The sequence below is a fragment of the Pristiophorus japonicus genome, chromosome 6 (assembly GCF_044704955.1).
Source record: "Pristiophorus japonicus isolate sPriJap1 chromosome 6, sPriJap1.hap1, whole genome shotgun sequence".
NCBI classification, from domain to species: Eukaryota; Metazoa; Chordata; class Chondrichthyes; family Pristiophoridae; genus Pristiophorus; species Pristiophorus japonicus.
This window is the reverse complement of record NC_091982.1, coordinates 45,803,081-45,822,173: the sequence shown is the minus strand read 5'-3', so window position 1 is coordinate 45,822,173 and position 19,093 is coordinate 45,803,081. Positions and strand designations below refer to the sequence as shown.

At 43.6% G+C, this 19,093-nt stretch overlaps 1 protein-coding gene across 4 annotated transcripts in view; it reads left to right on the top strand.

Moving 5' to 3' along the window:
• Positions 1-18,887, top strand: part of ophn1 (oligophrenin 1) — a 218,430-nt gene extending 199,543 nt beyond the window's left edge. For 3 of the 4 annotated variants that reach the window (XM_070882805.1, XM_070882807.1, XM_070882804.1), the window contains exons 23-25: positions 2,094-2,154; positions 7,403-7,473; positions 15,905-18,887. In XM_070882805.1, coding sequence (XP_070738906.1) covers positions 2,094-2,154; positions 7,403-7,444 — 103 coding nt within the window. In that variant the 3' untranslated portion in view covers positions 7,445-7,473; positions 15,905-18,887. The remainder of the gene's footprint in view (positions 1-2,093; positions 2,155-7,402; positions 7,474-15,904) is intronic. The other variant, XM_070882806.1, reaches the window with a different exon arrangement.
• Positions 18,888-19,093: the final 206 nt, after the last annotated feature.

Sequence of the window (19,093 nt, the reverse complement as noted above, 5' to 3'; positions counted from 1 at the left end):
CATCCAGAAAAGAGCCACCAGGCTTGATCCTTCCCATCAAAGGAAAGACTGGATAAACTGGGGGTTGTGAACCTTGAAAGCACATAACTGGGAAGGGACTTTATAAAACTGTACAAGATCATAAAGGATACTGATCCGATTAATCCAGGGTAGAACTTCAAGCTGTGTTAGGATACTAGAAACGGAAGGAGGTGGGTAGTTAAAACAGGTGAAAGATAAGTATCGCAGGAGTCGGTTTTGTTCAGAGTAATCAACCTTTGGAATGCTCTTCTGGGTCACATAGTGGATATGAAACCTTAAATTCATTCAAGAGACAGTCAGGTGACTTGATGCTATGGGAATTTGTCTTTGAATGCTCGATGAATGAGCTACGGTGGGCTGAATAGTCACCCCCATCTCTCTGCTTTGTGAAATCCCAAAATGAATGTTTACAGGAGGGAGAGGTGGAAAGAAAATTATATTTTTTTGCTGAAGAATTGGCTAAAAAGGTGAATGCTTTTTCCCTTTTTATTTTGCACCACTATTCCACGTCTTTTAATAGAGATCACTATAAAATTCCATGGTGTGTGCGCGAGAAGAATTTATACATATGGTGACACTGAAGCACGGTACCAGTGGAAATACAATTATTCTTTTCAATGTGAGATTTCTCACCATTTAGAATTGGCACAGAATCGAGATACAGTGCGCCTCTATATTCCTATTTAAAAACTCTTAACATGTGTAAACTTGGAAGAAAAACATGTTGGCCCAGAAACTGCAGTCAGAGGCTTCCTGCGGGCGACTCCTCCGACCAAAATTTTTTTTTAAACGAAAGTACCTGGCGGTCCCGGAGGAACGTAGACTTGCATTCCGAGGTCTTCACAGTCCAACGTAGGGGCCCACATATTCCGGAACCGTATGTGCTGCCTGGGATCACATGGGCTGGACCAACCAATGAAAATGGCGTATCGCCATTCACAGCAATGCTGATCACCGTTTGTACGGAGATCACTATTTCTATGAATGGGGACACCCCCAAAAACACAAACATTTTAAATAAATAAGAAAAACATTTAAAATATTTAAAATTAATTTAAATTGAATTTGATTAAATGTTTTAGACAATTTTTTTTTAATGTTTTAATGAGGGTAAAAATAAACTTGCCTTAATGGGCAGGGTTTTTAATGTCAAATTATTGATAACATTTTATTATTCTATCTTTTAAAACTCTTGTGCATGTAAAAGCAGGCCATATGCTAACTATCCAAAGTTAGTGGACCCCTGAAAAGTCCCTACAGCGGACCCCAGTTTGAAAAGCACCGGCTTAATGGATAAATACATTTCTTTGTGTGCTGGTAATCCATAAAATCCAGGATGGTCCCACGTTTATTCCCTGAATGAGATGATCTCAGCCAAGCAGAGATAGTGTGCTGCAATTGTTCTAAACCTTGGGCTAGGAAGTGGAGAAACTGCCAGACCGTTTCCTCTTCTAAGCACTGTTGAATGATTCCTGCTGGAGGGTGCTGACACGCTGTACTTGGCTCGATGCCCCCCACGCCTCCCACAGTCAAATAGGCTGTTTACATTCACTGGGCTCGTCCAAGAAGAATGATCACTTGCGCGAGAATCGTAATCATACAGTGCTGTAGGAGTCCATCCGGCCCATCATGCCTGTGCTGGCTCTTTAAAAGAGCTATCCAATTAGTCACACATCCCTGCTCTTTCCCCATAGCCCTGCAAATCTTTCCTTTTGCAGTGCATTCCAGCTCACCATAACTTGCTGCTTTCTCCACTTTTTCCTGTTCCTCTCGCCCATCTCTCATTTAATAGAATAAAATTATAGGTTGTGATAGTGAGGCGGGGTGGGGGAGGGGGGGGTGACGACCACACAGGGGGCACAGTGCTTTATTAAAATCCCTCGTGTCAGGACCTGTCCCCCACAAACCTGGTACTGGGCATGTTTGGTATCAACCAGGCTCCATGAAACACCTTCAGGAAGAGGAGGTGAGAATATTGTAGGAGGGAGAAATGAGGATAAATGACTATGTTGTGCCACTGTTAGTGTGTGACTAACGTATCCCCGATTTAATCTTTTTGTTGCTCTCAACAGTGTGAGCTGCTCTCCACCACGGTCTCCCCCTGTAGCACGCACCAGTACTGCGAAAGATGAGGTAGGTCAAGGTATTCATTTTATTGATGGCTTCAAGGGTTGGGTGAAGGGGCCATTTATGTTCATGTTTTACAATTAAAATGTGGGTGCTTGCGTATATTCAAAAACTGATCATGTGCAAAAGGATCTTGAAAAAGTAAGACCTTAAAGTCTGCGAAGTATTTACTCTGACTAATAATTGAAAATTCACCCCCTCCGTATGTCTCCTGTTTTTTTTTTAATAAGTTACCATATTATGCAGAGTTCATTTTCTTTGGGATTCAAAGCCATTAAGCAAATTGTATGCTAATTTTGCTCTCGTTGCTATTTTTCTGTACATTTTCTTTGAATGTTGTAATTGGATAGTTAATTATTTTTTAAATACTCGTTAAGAATTGCATGATACTAATCCCTCTCTCTAGAGGCTACTGTAAGGTGCCATGGAGAGAGATCAAGAAGAGTGTATGATCATTTAATAAATCTGCTTCACTGTTGTCACTAGGGTTTTAGTGAGATGTAATTATCGCTTTGTGAACTTTTTATACATTCAGCAGAACAATTCTAAGTTTTGCCCTTCCAAACTTGGGATGTGTCTGGTGAAACCAGAACATGAAGTTGAAATCCCAGTGTTTATAGGGAGGTGGAGGTGCCAAATTCGAAGAATTGTACCAGTAGTGCATTGTCCAATAGTAAAGTGCATTGGCTTGCATTGTCATTTCCCTGTCATGTATTATTACCAACACACTGATTAGGCCTAATGACAACACTATACTTTGTTCAGAATATAAAATTAACACTTTGCAATTTGTGGTTGAATGGGCTTAAGGGGCTGGAGTCCGGGATGAATTTTTTTTTCCAGGGGGCAGTTACTGGATTGTGATCAGAAGTGGAAACCCTTGTTAATTGTTTTGCTCTTCATCCCAGTAGCACCAAGTTCAAGTATGCTACTCCACTATGCTATCCTGATCACTATGTAATGACACATACTAGAAAGAAGACATATGTCGACATCGGGTGAGCACAGAGGTAGAGTCCGCTATGATGCTCCAACAGTCAAATAACCTGCCGGCACTCACTTGGGTGAGGTACCGGACAGCAACAGGTGCCCAGGAAACTGCACCACAGGAAAGGTCCACATCCTTTGTAGGAAAGAGGTGTTCGAACAAAAAGCTTAACCGAAGCAGACCAAAAGCGGAGCTGAAAGATGCTAAAGTTAATAACTTTTTTAATCAATGGGCTAGTGCCAACCATGGCTCAGTGGGTAGCACTCTCGCCTCGGAGTCAGAAGATTGTGAGTTCAAGTCCCACACCAGTGAATTGAGCACAAAAAATCTAGGCCGACACTCCAGTGCAATGCTGAGGGAGAGCCGCACTGTTGGAGGTGCTGTCTTTCAGATGAGACGCTAAACCGAGGCCCCGTCTGCTCTTTCGTGTGAACGTAAAAGATCCCATGGCACTATTTCGAAGAAGAGTTATTCCTGGTGTCTTGGCCTGTACTTTTCCCTTAATCAACAGATGAATACGTGGCTTGAGCAATGGTGCAGCAGGGAGGGATTCAAATTCCTGGGGCATTGGAACCGGTTCTGGGGGAGGTGGGACCAGTACAATCCGGACGGTCTGCACCTGGGCAGAATCGGAACCAATGTCCTCGGGGGAGTGTTTGCTAGTGCTGTTGGGGAGGAGTTAAACTAATATGGCAGGGGGATGGGAACCAATGCAGGGAGATAGAGGGAAACAAAAAGGAGGCAAAAACAAAAGACAGAAAGGAGATGAGGAAAAGTGGAGGGCAGAGAAACCCAAGGCAAAGAACAAAAAGGGCCATTGTACAGCAAAATTCTAAAAGGACAGAGGGTGTTAAAAAAACAAGCCTAAAGGCTTTGTGTCTTAATGCAAGGAGTATCCGCAATAAGGTGGATGAATTAACTGTGCAAATAGATGTTAACAAATATGATGTGATTGGGATTACGGAGACGTGGCTCCAGGATGAGCAGGGCTGGGAACTCAACATCCAGGGGTATTCAACATTCAGGAAGGATAGAATAAAAGGAAAAGGAGGTGGGGTAGCATTGCTGGTTAAGGAGGAGATTAAGGCAATAGTTAGGAAGGACATTAGCTTGGATGATGTGGAATCTATATGGGTAGAGCTGCAGAACACGAAAGGGCAAAAAACGTTAGTGGGAGTTGTGTACAGACCTCCAAACAGTAGTAGTGATGTTGGGGAGGGCATCAAACAGGAAATTAGGGGTGCGTGCAATAAAGGTGCAGCAGTTATAATGGGTGACTTTAATATGCACATAGATTGGGCTAACCAAACTGGAAGCAATACGGTGGAGGAGGATTTTCTGGAGTGCATAAGGGATGGTTTTTTAGACCAATATGTCGAGGAACCAACTAGGGGGGAGGCCATCTTAGACTGGGTGTTATGTAATGAGAAAGGATTAATTAGCAATCTCGTTGTGCGAGGCCCCTTGGGGAAGAGTGACCATAATATGGTGGAATTCTGCATTAGGATGGAGAATGAAACAGTTAATTCAGAGACCATGGTCCAGAACTTAAAGAAGGCTAACTTTGAAGGTATGAGGCGTGAATTGGCTGAGATGGATTGGCGAATGATACTTAAGGGGTTGACTGTGGATGGGCAATGGCAGACATTTAGAGACCGCATGGATGAACTACAACAATTGTACATTCCTGTCTGGCATAGAAATAAAAAAGGGAAGGTGGCTCAACCGTGGCTATCAAGGGAAATCAGGGATAGTATTAAAGCCAAGGAAGTGGCATACAAATTGGCCAGAAATAGCAGCGCACCTGGGGACTGGGAGAAATTTAGAACTCAGCAGAGGAGGACAAAGGGTTTGATTAGGGCAGGGAAAATGGAGTATGAGAAGAAGCTTGCAGGGAACATTAAGACGGATTGCAAAAGTTTCTATAGCTATGTAAAGAGAAAAAGGTTAGTAAAGACTAATGTAGGTCCCCTGCAGTCAGAATCAGGGGAAGTCATAACGGGGAACAAAGAAATGGCGGACCAATTGAACAAGTACTTTGGTTCGGTATTCACGAAGGAGGACACGAACAACCTTCCGGTTATAAAAGGGGTCGGGGGGTCTAGTAAGGAGGAGGAACTGAGGGAAATCCTTATTAGCCGGGAAATTGTGTTGGGGAAATTGATGGGATTGAAGGCCGATAAATCCCCAGGGCCTGATGGACTGCATCCCAGAGTACTTAAGGAGGTGGCCTTGGGAATAGTGGATGCGTTGACAGTCATTTTCCAACATTCCATTGACTCTGGATCAGTTCCTATGGAGTGGAGGGTAGCCAATGTAACCCCACTTTTTAAAAAAGGAGGGAGAGAGAAAACAGGGAATTATAGACCGGTCAGCCTGACATCGGTAGTGGGTAAAATGATGGAATCAATTATTAAGGATGTCATAGCAGTGCATTTGGAAAGAGGTGACATGATAGGTCCAAGTCAGCATGGATTTGTGAAAGGGAAATCATGCTTGACAAATCTTCTGGAATTTTTTGAGGATGTTTCCAGTAGAGTGGATAAGGGAGAACCAGTTGATGTGGTATATTTGGACTTTCAGAAGGCGTTCGACAAGGTCCCACACAAGAGATTGATGTGCAAAGTTAGAGCACATGGGATTGGGGGTAGTGTACTGACATGAATTGAGAACTGGTTGTCAGACAGGAAGCAAAGAGTAGGAGTAAATGGGTACTTTTCAGAATGGCAGGCAGTGACTAGTGGGGTACCGCAAGGTTCTGTGCTGGGGCCCCAGCTGTTTACACTGTACATTAATGATTTAGATGAGGGGATTAAATGTAGTATCTCCAAATTTGCGGATGACACTAAGTTGGGTGGCAGTGTGAGCTGCGAGGAGGATGCTGTGAGGCTGCAGAGCGACTTGGATAGGTTAGGTGAGTGGGCAAATGCATGGCAGATGAAGTATAATGTGGATAAATGTGAGGTTATCCACTTTGGTGGTAAAAACAGAGAGACAGACTATTATCTGAATGGTGACAGATTAGGAAAAGGGGAGGTGCAAAGAGACCTGGGTGTCATGGTACATCAGTCATTGAAGGTTGGCATGCAGGTGCAGCAGGCGGTTAAGAAAGCAAATGGCATGTTGGCCTTCATAGCAAGGGGATTTGAGTACAGGGGCAGGGAGGTGTTGCTACAGTTGTACAGGGCATTGGTGAGGCCACACCTGGAGTATTGTGTACAGTTTTGGTCTCCTAACCTGAGGAAGGACATTCTTGCTATTGAGGGAGTGCAGCGAAGGTTCGCCAGACTGATTCCCGGGATGGAGGGACTGACCTATCAAGAAAGACTGGATCAACTGGGCTTGTATTCACTGGAGTTCAGAAGAATGAGAGGGGACCTCATAGAAACATATAAAATTCTGACGGGGTTGGACAGGTTAGATGCAGGAAGAATGTTCCCAATGTTGGGGAGGTCCAGAACCAGGGGTCACAGTCTAAGGATAAGGGGTAAGCCATTTAGGACCGAGATGCGGAGGAACTTCTTCACCCAGAGAGTGGTGAACCTGTGGAATTCTCTACCACAGAAAGTTGTTGAGGCCAATTCACTAAATATATTCAAAAAGGAGTTAGATGAGGTCCTTACTGCTAGGGGGATCAAGGGGTATGGCGAGAAAGCAGGAATGGGGTACTGAAGTTGAATGTTCAGCCATGAACTCATTGAATGGCGGTGCAGGCTAGAAGGGCCGAATGGCCTACTCCTGCACCTATTTTCTATGTTTCTATGTTAACAAAAAACAAATCGATTGTCTGGTCATTATCACATTACTTTGTGGGGGATTGCTGTGCACCAATTGGCTGCCACATTTTCCTACGTTGCAACAGTGACTACACTTCAAAAGTATTTCATTGGCTGTAAAGCGCTTTGGAAAGGTGCCATATAAATGCAAGTCTTTCTGTGTGTGAAACTATACTGCAGCACAGAGTACTGTCTTCAGGAAACATTGTCAATGAAAATTAAAGCAGGGAAAGAAAATAATGGCAAGGTGCCCACTTTAAATTGAGGTTGATGCTTTTGAATGTAGCAATTACAGATTTCTGCACTGATGTGTGTTTTTTTAATCTGTTCTGGGTGCAACACACACCAATTTCAGTCCCATTCAGTGAGGCGATTATAGTAATTCAGGTAACTAACGCACCAGATTAAAAGCTGATGCAGTTGATTTAACTTTAATGTGAATGCTTTTTGCTGGAGCTCAGTGTTCATTTACTGCACTTTCACTCTTCAGAGCCCAAGCACCATACACTCATCCAGTCGATCACAGTCATGATTTCTCACTCCTATAGGGATAGTCTGTTGGTAAGTTTACCTTCATTTCATTTGTTTATTATTGTGTCCTCCTCTGTCATAGTGAGGGTAGGATTAGCGTTAATCTACTTTCCTTTTTATTTTCCCTTTCTCCTCTTCCGGCTTGAATCATAATTGTACAGTGCTGTAGGAGGCCATTCGGCCCATTATGCCTGTGCTGGCTGTTTGAAAGAGCTATCCAATTAGTCACAACCCCTGCTCTTTCCCCATAGCCCTGCAAATCTTTACTTTTGCAGCGCATTTCAGCTCGTCATAATTTGCTGCTTTTTTCACTTTTTCCTGTTCCTCTCGCTCATCTCTCATTTAATAGAATAAAATTATAGGTTGCGATAGTGAGGGTGACAACCACACAGGGGGCACAATGCTTTGTCAAAACCCCTCTTGTGAGGACCTGGTCTACACATGAATAAACCTGGTACTGGGCGTGTCTAGTATATACATTCATATATCCGAGGCTTGCTAACTGCTGTGAAAGCACATTTGATAGGGTATAGTGTGTGTCCATGCTGTGGTCAGGAGGATGGTGGCACTGCACCTACACATGGTGACTTGTTCTGTTTCCAGTGCCACTAGTGAGGACCTTGTTTCCTGCTGCCAATCTGTCCTAGTCCGATGTCTAATGGCTATCTCGTGACAATTCACTTTCAGGGAGAAACAGATAACCTGGAGTATTGTGTACAGTTTTGGTCTCCTTACCTAAGGAAGGATATACTTTCCTTAGGTAAGGAGATTCCTGGGATGGGCAGATTGTCCTATGAGGAGAATGAGAGATGATCTCATTGAAGCACACAACATTCTTACAGGGTAGATGCAGGGAAGATGTTTCCCCTGGCTGGGGAGTCTAGAACCAGGGGCAGTTTCGCAATAAGGAGTCGGCCATTTAGGACTAAGATGAGGAGAAATTTCTTCATTCAGAGTGTGGTGAATCTGTGGAATGCTCTACCTGGGATGAATAAAAGGCCTTAGACAAACAAAGTGTTTGCGGGGGGGGGGGTGGGGGAGGAGAGAGGGGGAGAGAATAGGGATAGCCTGTAGCGAGACAGTGAATAGAGGGCGAGAATTTAAAATTTAATGTGATGGGGAGGCATTGAAGATCACCAAAGATGGGGCTGTTGGACAAATGGGACTTGGAAATGAGTGGCAAACGTTTGGACATATTGGGAGTTTATGGAGGGAAGAGAATGGAAAAGTCATCAAGGCTTTGGGATATTTGACTTTGGATACAACAGTGGCATGTATAAAGGGTTCACCAGAGGGGCCAAAATAGGTGTGGAGTTGGGCAACATGGTAGAAGTAGAAGCAAGTGTCATGTATCTCTCACTACTGTACATAACTATCTTACCATGCTATACATGACTGTAACTAGATATGACCTGTAACCACAAGCATACCTTACCACCAGGGGTGCACTTGCAGGAGACACTGCATACCTGTTCCACACAGGTATATAAAGACAGGTCTCAGGCAAGTGTGGCATTCGAGAGCTGTGTAATAAAGGTGCAGGTCCAGAGTGACCTTGACTTCAGCATGTACCTCGTGTGAGTCTGTATTGCAGGTACAAGACTTTACAGTGGCGACGAGTTACGGGATTACAGAATCCACAGAATGGCGACCAACGGCTCAGATGAAAAATACAATGCTGGAGATAATTGGGAGGACTTTATAGAAAGGCTCCAGCAAAGCTTTGTAACCAAAGACTGGTTAGGCGACGATAAGGCAGACAAGAGAAAAGCCCATCTCTGGACCAGCTGTGGCTCGAAAACATACACCTTAATGAACGACCTGCTGGCGTCCGAGAAACCAGCAAGCAAGTCATTTGAAGAGTTGAGCACAGGTGAGAGACCACCTGAAGCCAGCGAGCAGCCTACACATGGCCAGACACAGGTTTTACAATTACAGACGCTGTGTGGGTCAAAGCATACCCGACTTTGTGGCGGAACTTCGGAGGCTGGCTAGCTTATGTGAATTCTCTGATGAACTAAGGAGAGAAGTACTGAGAGACTTTTTTATTGAAGGAATAGGCCATGCAGGCATATTCCAAAAGCTCATAGAGACCAAGAACTTGACCCTAGAGGCAGCAGCACTGGTTGCACAGACATTCTTGGCAGGAGAAGAAGAAACGAGGCTGAGATAGTCATGGCAATCAATGCCTTTGAGTCCACAGGTTCGCCCATGACGGCTCGCCAAATCAGAGCCTGGACGACCAGCGACCCCACGTTATCCTTAGTAAAAAGATGTGTCTTAACTGGTGACTGGGCAGTGGCTCGTGATGCCTGCCCCGAGTAGATCAAACCTTTCCATAGGCGCATGCATGAGCCATCACTACAAGCAGACTGCCTGATGTGGGGCAGCCATGTAGTCATGCCTCTGCGAGGCAGAGAGGCATTTGTCCGGGAGCTCCACCGCGAGCACCCGGGGATCGTTCTCATGAAGGCCATAGCCAGATCCTACGTCTGGTGGCCTGGCATTGACGCGGACTTGGAGCTCTGCGTCCGACGATGCACCGTTTGTGCCCAACTCAGTAATGCCCCCAGGGAGGCCCCCCTGAGCACCTGGCCCTTGCCCACCAAACCGTGGTCGTGGGTGCACGTAGACTATGCGGGCCCATTCATGGGCAAAATGTTCCTCGTAGTCGTAGATGCATTTTCAAAGTGGATCGAATGCACCATTTTAAACTCGAGCATCACCTCCACCACTGTGGAGAGCCTTGGGACTAAGTTTGCAACGCTCGGAATTCCTGACATATTGGTCAGTAATAATGGTCCGTGCTTCACCAGCGCAGAATTCCAAGATTTTATAGTTGACCACGGTATAAATCACATTAAGACGGCACCGTTCAAGCCGGCCTCCAATGGTCAGGCGGAGCGAGCAGTGCAAATCATTAAACATGACATGCTCAAAATCCAAGGTCCCACGCTGCAGGGCCGCCTGTTGCGATTGCTGCTGGCATACAGATCTCGTCCGCATTCATTGACTGTGGTTCCCCTCGCGCAACTATTGATGAACCGGATCTTAAAGACAAGGCTCTCATTAATCCTCCCAGACATGCATGAAATCATTGAGGCAAAGCGCCGTAAGCTAACGGAGTTCCATGACCAAAATTCGAGGGGGAGGTGGAATGAGATAGGGGACAAAGTGTTTGTGCTAAACTATGGCAGGGGTCCCAAATGGCTTGCAGGGACAATAACAGGCAAGGAAGGAAACAGGCTACTGGTGGTACAAATGGACAATGGCCAAACCTGCCGGAGGCATGTAGACCAAGTCAAAAGTAGATTCACCAACAACAACACTGCTGAACCAGAAGCAGACTACAATGTGGAACTCACACCACACATGGTGGACAGTCAGAGGGAACAACCTGAGGAAAGGGCAATCTCAACAGACAGCCCAGGCGAGATACCAACAATCATCATACTGAACAAAACAATCAGCCCAGGCGAGATGCCAGCAATCACACCGAAAGAAAAACATGCACCAAGGCAAACAACTGAACCACAACTAAGACGCTCCACGTGAGAGCGTAGACCACCTGAGAGACTGAATCTATAAAGACAATAAGACCTTGGGGGAGGGTGATGTCATGTATCTCACACTACTGTACATAACTATCTTACCATGCTATACATGACTGTAACTAGATATGACCTGTAACCACAAGCATACCTTACCACCAGGGGTGCACTTGCAGGAGACACTGCATACCTGTTCCACACAGGTATATAAAAACAGGTCTCAGACAAGTGTGTCATTCGAGAGCTGTGTAATAAAGGTGCAGGTCCAGAGTGACCTTGACTTCAGCATGTGCCTCGTGTGAGTCTGTACTGCAGGGACAAGACTTTACAGCAAGCAGTCTGGTGAAGGATAGGATGTAGGGTTTAAAACTCAGCCTGGGGTTTAACAGGACCTCAGGATTGCAGATGGTCTTTTTTAGCCTGAGTGTCCAGGGAGGACAATGAACCCCATGGCAGGGGATCAGAGTATTTAGTGGGGGCTAAGGATGATAACTTCGATCTTCCGTGTGTTGAACTGGAGGAAATTACGATTCACCAAGACTTGCGGACAAGCAGTCTGATAGCATGGAGGCAGTCAAGAGAAATTATGAAGAAATAGTTTTTACTTGTCCAAGATCTAAATGTTGCAAGTGCTGCAGTCAAATCAAAAACTCTTGTTGCTGTATTCCAAATTATTCGATATACCATGCATTCTCATGTGATATCCTTCATTTTGGTAGGTGGCAGAATAAATACTGTCAGACCATGGCTTAAGCTATAAACTACTAGTTTGATTTATTGAACAGTAATCGATACATGAATAGTATTGACGGACATGCCTTCAGCTGTCTAGGTCCTAAGCTCTACTATTGCCTCTCTAAACCTCTCCTTTAGGACTCTTTTTAAAAACTCACCTCTTTGACCAAGCTTTTTAGTCACTCCATCTAATAATCACCCTCATTGGCTCGGTCTCGATTTTTGTCTGATTACGCTGCCGTGAAACACCTTGGGATGTTTTCCTACTTTAAAGGTGCTATTTAAGTGACCCATTGCTGTCCCCTTCGGAGTGACTGCTGATTTGGCGAAGGATCAGCCTTGGATATACGATTTGAAAATTCTTTGGTAATACAGCAAAACTAAAGACATTAAAAAGTGTCTCTTTCATAACTATTATACCTAGTCAGCTGTTCATAGAATAGTGTTTGCCCACATAAATAAGCTGCCACTTAGAGTAGAGTTCAAAAACATCTCTGCTTGTCTAACTGTGCCCAACTATGTGAAGTTGACCAAAATTGAATAGAACAATATATAAACTGATAATTGTCAGGAAATATATTTGAAGTAGCCTCCTGCATACCAGACTTTAATATGTCATCTCTGCAGCTGAAGGAAGTACATAAGTAGCCGACATTTAAAGTGACTGTCAGACTCTTGAGCAAAGCTATTAAAATATATATAATGAAACTCCCCATTCATCACAAAAGGATAAGTAAAGATTGAGATTATCAATTGCTTTGGGAAATATGACGGCTCCTAAACTGCTGGTACCTTGGTAATGTGGTATCAATGAAGTTAACCAATCATGAATAATATCAGCTTTGGCTCAGTGATGGCACTTTTACCACCAAGTCAGAAAGTCATCGGTTCAATCCCCACTCCAGAGTAACGAGAACATAATCTAGGTTGATACTGGAGTGTAGTACTGATGAAGTGTTGCACTGTTGGAAGTGCCGTTCTTAGAATGAGACGTTAAACCGAGGCTCTGCCTGCCCCCTTGTGGAGGTAAAGGATCCTATTGAACTATTTGAAGATGAGCAGCAGCGATCTATCTACTGGAGTCTGGACAATGTTTATCCCTCGGTCAACATTTATCCCTCAATCAACACCAACAAAAACAGGTTATCTGCTCAGTTTCTCATTGCTGTTTCTGGACTCTTGCTATGCACAACTTGTCGGTCACATTTGCACTGCATTATAACAATAACTACACTTCAAAAGTACTCCATGGGCTTTGAGATATCTTGAGGTCATGAAAGATGCTATATAATGTAAATCCTTCTTTCTAATGTAGAATGGAGATTACAGGTATATTCTGGAGTTCTGTTTGACTTGAGGGAAAATAATTTTGCCTAAATTTCTTCAGGATAGCCAATGCATTGGACTATGTGAATGATACGGTCACTGGATTAACATGAGTAGAGATTATAGTTATTAACACAGGGTGTGTGGGCTTGGAGTGTTGCCACTTCGTGTATTAACTTAATTTGCTTGCACTACTTTTAAATAAGGTTGAGGATCATGGGGCTAACGGCACATTGACTAACTGAATTGAAAACCAGCTTGTAAATAGGAAGCAGGAAGTGATCAATAGGAAAAGCTCTTTGGAGTACCTGACTGAGGTGCTCAAATGTTTTATGATGGTTCTTGTGTCACTGAAGAAGTGGGTGGGGAGGGTGAGAGGGATGAATGTTAACTGGAGAGCACTAGGCTTGGATAGGATATATGGCACAGAAACAGGCCATTCGGCCCAACCAGTCCATGCTGAGGTTTATGCTCCACTCGAGTCTCCTCCCGTCTTTCCTCATCTAACTCTATCAGCATAGCCATTACATCTCCCTCATATGCTTGTCTAGCCTCCCTTTAAATGCATCTATACTATTTGCATCAACCACTCCCTGCGGTAGCAAGTTCCACATTCTCACCACTCCCTGGGTAAAGAAGTTTCTTCTGAATCGACTATTGGATTTCTTCTGACTATCTTATACTGATAGTTTCTAGTTATACTCTTCTCCACAAGTGGAACATTTTCTCTGTATCCACTCTATCAAAACCATTCATAATTTTAAAGACCTTTATTGGGTCAACCCTCAGCCACCTGTTTTCAAACAGAAAAGAGACCGAGCCTGTTCATTCTTTCCTGATATGTATGTCCTTGCATTTCTGATAACATCCTTGTAAATCTTCTCTGCATCCTCTCCAGTGCCTCTCTATACTTTTTCTAATATGACGACCAGAACAGTACGCCGTACTCTAAGTGTCATCCAACCAAGGTTCGCTATGTTGATTGAGGGATAAATAGTGGCCAGGACTCCGGGGATAACTCCCCTGCTCCTCTTCGAAATAGTGCCACGGGATCTTTTACATCAATTTGAGACATGGCCTCGGTTTAACGTCTCATCCGAAAAACTGCACTCCCTCAGCACTGCACTGGAGTGTCGGCCTAGATTTTTGTTCTCCAGTCCCTGGAGTGGGACTTGAACCCACAACCTTCTGACTCAGAGGCGAGAGTGTTGCCCACTGAGCCACAGTTGATACTGTCCTGTCTAGTACATATTCTGTGGGATGAAGGGAAGTGGGTGGGTGGGGAGGCAGGGGAGGAGAAGTAGGCTTCAGACACTGTAATGGCAAACTGAGAGTTTTCAGCATTTTGGGCAAATTTGCAAACTGTCAGTGAAATACACCATTACAAGGTGAGAGTGAATGACATAGAATCATGGATTGTTGGGAGTGAGCAACAGAGCTAATTTTGGAAGGGATTTGGACATCATGAACCACAAAAGCAGATTTTGATCTATTTATATAATTAAGCGAATTCCAGCATTAGTTTTGAGCCTGGTTCTCATTATGCTGCAGTCTGTAACATAGCCTGAAAGCAAAAGTTATGCTAGCGCCAATTATAACCATGGCAAGAATTGGACCGTGTTTCTTTATTTTGGTACACTGCCATGCATTTTGCAGGAACATTTAATGTGGGAATTAAGTTAATTTCCGCCCTCCCTCTCCCCACCCCTCTCCTTTTTTTCCGTGCTCTCCTGAAGATGCTAGCTCATACTGGGGTACAGTTCAACAAGGAGCATCTGCCTTTCAGTATTTCATCCAAGTGACCATTCTTAACCTGTGAGCTGAGATGGTGAGTGCTGGAAGTGTATCTAATAGTGGGGTGCATCAAAACTGAGCTTGAATTGTTTTCTCAGTCTACAAACACGCATGTATTGAAGGTGGGGTGGGTGGGGGGGGGGGTTCACTGGATAATGATCAAATGCGGGAACACACAGATTTTTTGCCCCCCCCTCCCCCACATCCGAACCCCCAAACTAAAGGCATGCAATAATCTTGGCTGTTACGAATGCCTCCCCAGATGAGATCACCAAACCAGACATGGACCAATAATCAAACCTTGCTTCCATTCTACACCAAGTGGTGAGTTACCCGCATGAGCTGGCAAGGTGTATGCATTTCAGGTCAAAAGGAATACTTGCAACAGGTTTAAACATCTACCGGGGGTATATGTGAACAAATCGTTGAAGGTGGCAGGGCAAGTTGAGAAAGTGGTTTAAAAAGCATACGGGATACTGGGCTTCATAAATAGAGGCGTAGAGTACAAAAGCAAGGAAGATGTTGAACCTTTATAAAACACTGGTTCAGCCCCAACTGGAGTATTGAGTCCAATTCTGGGCACCGCACTTTAGGAAGAGTGTGAAGGCCTTAGAGAGGGTGCAGCAAAGAGTGGTTCCAGGGATGAGGGACTTCAGTTATGTGGATAGACTGGAGAAGCTGGGGTTGTTCTCCCATTGGCAGAAGGGTTGAGAACCAGAGGACACAAATTGGCAAAAGAACCAAAAGCGACATGAGGGGAAAAAAATGTATGCAGCGAGAGGTTAGGATCTGGAATGCACTGCTTGAGAGGGTGGTGGAGGCAGATTCAATTGTGGCTTTCAAAAGGGAATTGGATAAGTACCTGAAGGGAAAAAAATTGCAGGTCTACGGGGAAAGGGCGGGGGAGTGGGACTATCTGAAGTGCTCGTGCAAAGAGCCGGGACAGGCCGAATGGCCTCTTTCTGTGCTGTAACCATTCTATGGTTGTATAATGTATATTCATTTGTTATCACAGTGTTGTACAATAGTTTCTAAATGTAATTTCTATTTTGCAGACTTCATGAGAGAAAAGCCTGGCTGGTTTCAGGGAAGCTGCTGCATCGGAACTGAAATGATGATTTCTGTGAACTACCTTGCACTTATCAAGATCTCATCCAGAACACCAAAGACCCTCTAGATTATCCACATGAATTCTAACTAGGGAATGTTCCATCCCAGCAATATCTGAGGCAGTATATTAAATGACAGCTATGAGTGGTAGTGTTCTTGGGCTCATTTTTCTTGAATTGCTTTTTGTTGATCAGTTCTGATGCTGTGTTTTATTATATCGTATACCTTTTTTTTTAAAAAAAAAAGCAACAACTCCTGTTAGTGTTTGCATTTTATCAAAAAAAACTGTAAAGTACTGCTGGTAATTCACACAAACTTCATTAAATGTGCAATGTACTTTACCACAAAAAAAAAATCCCCACAGAAAATTAGGGACTAGGTTATGGAAGAATTTGCTTGACTATCACTCCAATAGGTTACATTTAAATTTTTTTAAAAAGGTGGCTGGACCATAGATTTTAGAAATTGGGTAAATTGTGATTTAAAATATGAAGCGTAAAGGGCTGCTTACTTTGATGGCATTACCAGTAAAAGTAGAGAGAATCTTCAAACCGAAGCCATATTATTCAGAGTACTTCAGGCAGTTATCGTTGCTCTATAACATCAAGGGCGCAAGTCTCTTGAGATATTTACTGTGATTTGTTGCCCTTGTTGTGAGCTGGGACAGCGTGACATTGACGCCCTGATTGTGGAACCCATTTCCTAGCCCATGTGAACGATAGAATGGTTGCACGAGTGCCGAGGCACAGTCAAGAGGAACTACATACAGCATATTGGCAAAAAAAAACAATCTCAGCGCATAAATGGTCTGTCTAAACAAGCCCATCCATCACACGTTGGTGGAAAATGGATTTTTAAATCCTAATCCTTCACTTCACATTTAATTACTTTAAGTAAACGCTTTATTTAAAAACTTGTTGAATAAATTCCTATTGAAATAATGATTTTCTGAGAGAATGTGATGCAGTGGGACAAACTATTCTTTCACCTCTAGGACCTGGGTTTGGTTCTACCTCGGGCTGATGGGATGAGTGGTTTATATCGCTGCTGAAGGGTTCCATGAAAAGGCAGTTGGGAGTCTCAATTCAGCTGTGCCATGAGGATTGGTCCCTCATTTGCCACCAACTGGCGATGGCATTGAGTGATCAAAAGGCTATGGAAATGATAGACTGATGAAGTTGAGTATATGCTTCTGAGTCTGGGGCTGAGGTATATTGTTGGGGCAGATCAAAGGGAGCTTTTCTGTGCAGGTGCCTGCATCGTATCGAACCTGAGAGTGCTTGGTGCTGCCACGGGGCCAGAAGTGGGAGAGTTGCAATTTCCAGTTCTAATACTTTGACTGACACTTCTTGAGAACAAAAGTTCACAAATAAAGAGAGCAAGTTGCCAAAAGTGATTAATTAAAAGCAGCTGTTGCCGGTGGCACTTCCTTCATGTGTAGAAAAACAAAGCCAGTGAGTGCAAATGACTGATTTCTAACAGGTAACTGAACTGTAAGTCTTAATTTAATTGCAGTTTAATTTACAAATTAACTATTGGGCATTTAACATTCCTGGTAAAACCCAGTGTATACATTGCTCCTTTACGTTGTCATTCCAATTAAACATTCCATAGATTGGGGTATAAATCACACTCCTTTATTGAGCACACTATATTTGAAAATATATATATTTTGGGGGAAAATGAGGTCCAATGGGTTGAGTTCTGGTTTCCAAACGTAGAAGGGGAGCTGTTCCTGTTTAACCATTGAGCTACTGTTTAGGAAATGGGAGTGAGCAACGGTCCTGAAAATTTCGAGTGACGCCGTTGTGATTTTGGTAAAATATTACTGCCCATATGGTATGTGGTGCCTAATTAACGAGACAGAATTTTTATTGAACAGTCACAGAAACGACCCCAGAAGATGGATGATCGGTTGCATTGAGGTGGATTGAAAGGCTGAGATAAAGTAATGCTTATGTGGCTAGAATCCTAAGGACTACTTGTAAATGATTTCTGAAGCATGGCATTATTTTGGAGCTCAGAGTCTTGTCACTGCAACATGGATGTTTTGTATAGCTGAGTGGATTCTTTGCTTTTGTACTCACTGACAGATGCAGTGCTGTGAAGGTCACTTCAATTTATATTGTACACTATATTGTTTGTGAAGTCAACAATCGGTTGACACGTTATGAAGAGGCTCCAGTTTCTCATGTCGTACGACGGTCAGTCCCAGTTGGCTGCATTGCTGATGGGGAATGTCACGCACCTTGTTAGTCATAGCGAATATTGGATAATCGCTTGAATTCTTTTTTTATTTAGTAATTAATTAATTTGCCGTTCGCTGTGCACAAATTGGCTGTTGTGTTTGTCTACATTGTGACGGCACTTCAGACAAAATCTTTTGGTTGTAATACACTTTGGGACATGAGAGATGATGTACAAATGCCAGTTCTTCCTGTGTTGTTTTCGAGTATTGGTCTGTTTAGCAGAGGAAACTTGCAAGTGGGATTATTTAGAAACCATTACTCCAAACCCACCTTCCCTGCCAACAAAATAAGTGTTACATCAATTAAGTAATGTACAAGGGTGACTGTTAACAGGAATATTGCAGATGGCCAATACCTTGGTGATGGATAGAATTTAATGATTAATTCACAAGGCTTCCATTTCCTACATTAGCAATATTGAAGGAAAAGTTAAGTGATGAGGTGAGAAAGATGATGTGATCTTTCAGTCCAAGTTCAGAAATGCCTGGCATTCTGAAGATGAGTCCGCTTGTGATCCCTTTGGTGTTTCAAGCTCGAAGGTGTCAGGCTATAACATGCTGCTGATTGCTGGGTGTTTGCACCTTGGCTGAAGAGTAACTCTGGGGAGATCACTCAAATGCACTTGCATCAATTGGGTACATTTTGTAACTGAAGTGACCAGGCGGAGTGGAAGCTGGAAATAAGATGTTCTATGAGGTGGGTGGGAGGGAAAATCTTGCTGATGCACAGTCTGCCCTTGCTTCAGTTGTTTCTTGTTGATCCTGTCGAAGCTTCAATGGTGATGAAGCTACACAATCTCAACCTGCTCCCCCGATGACTCATTGGTATATAGTGCGGTACTGAACCCCACAGATCAGGATGATCTAACAATTAGTTGTTTTTTTC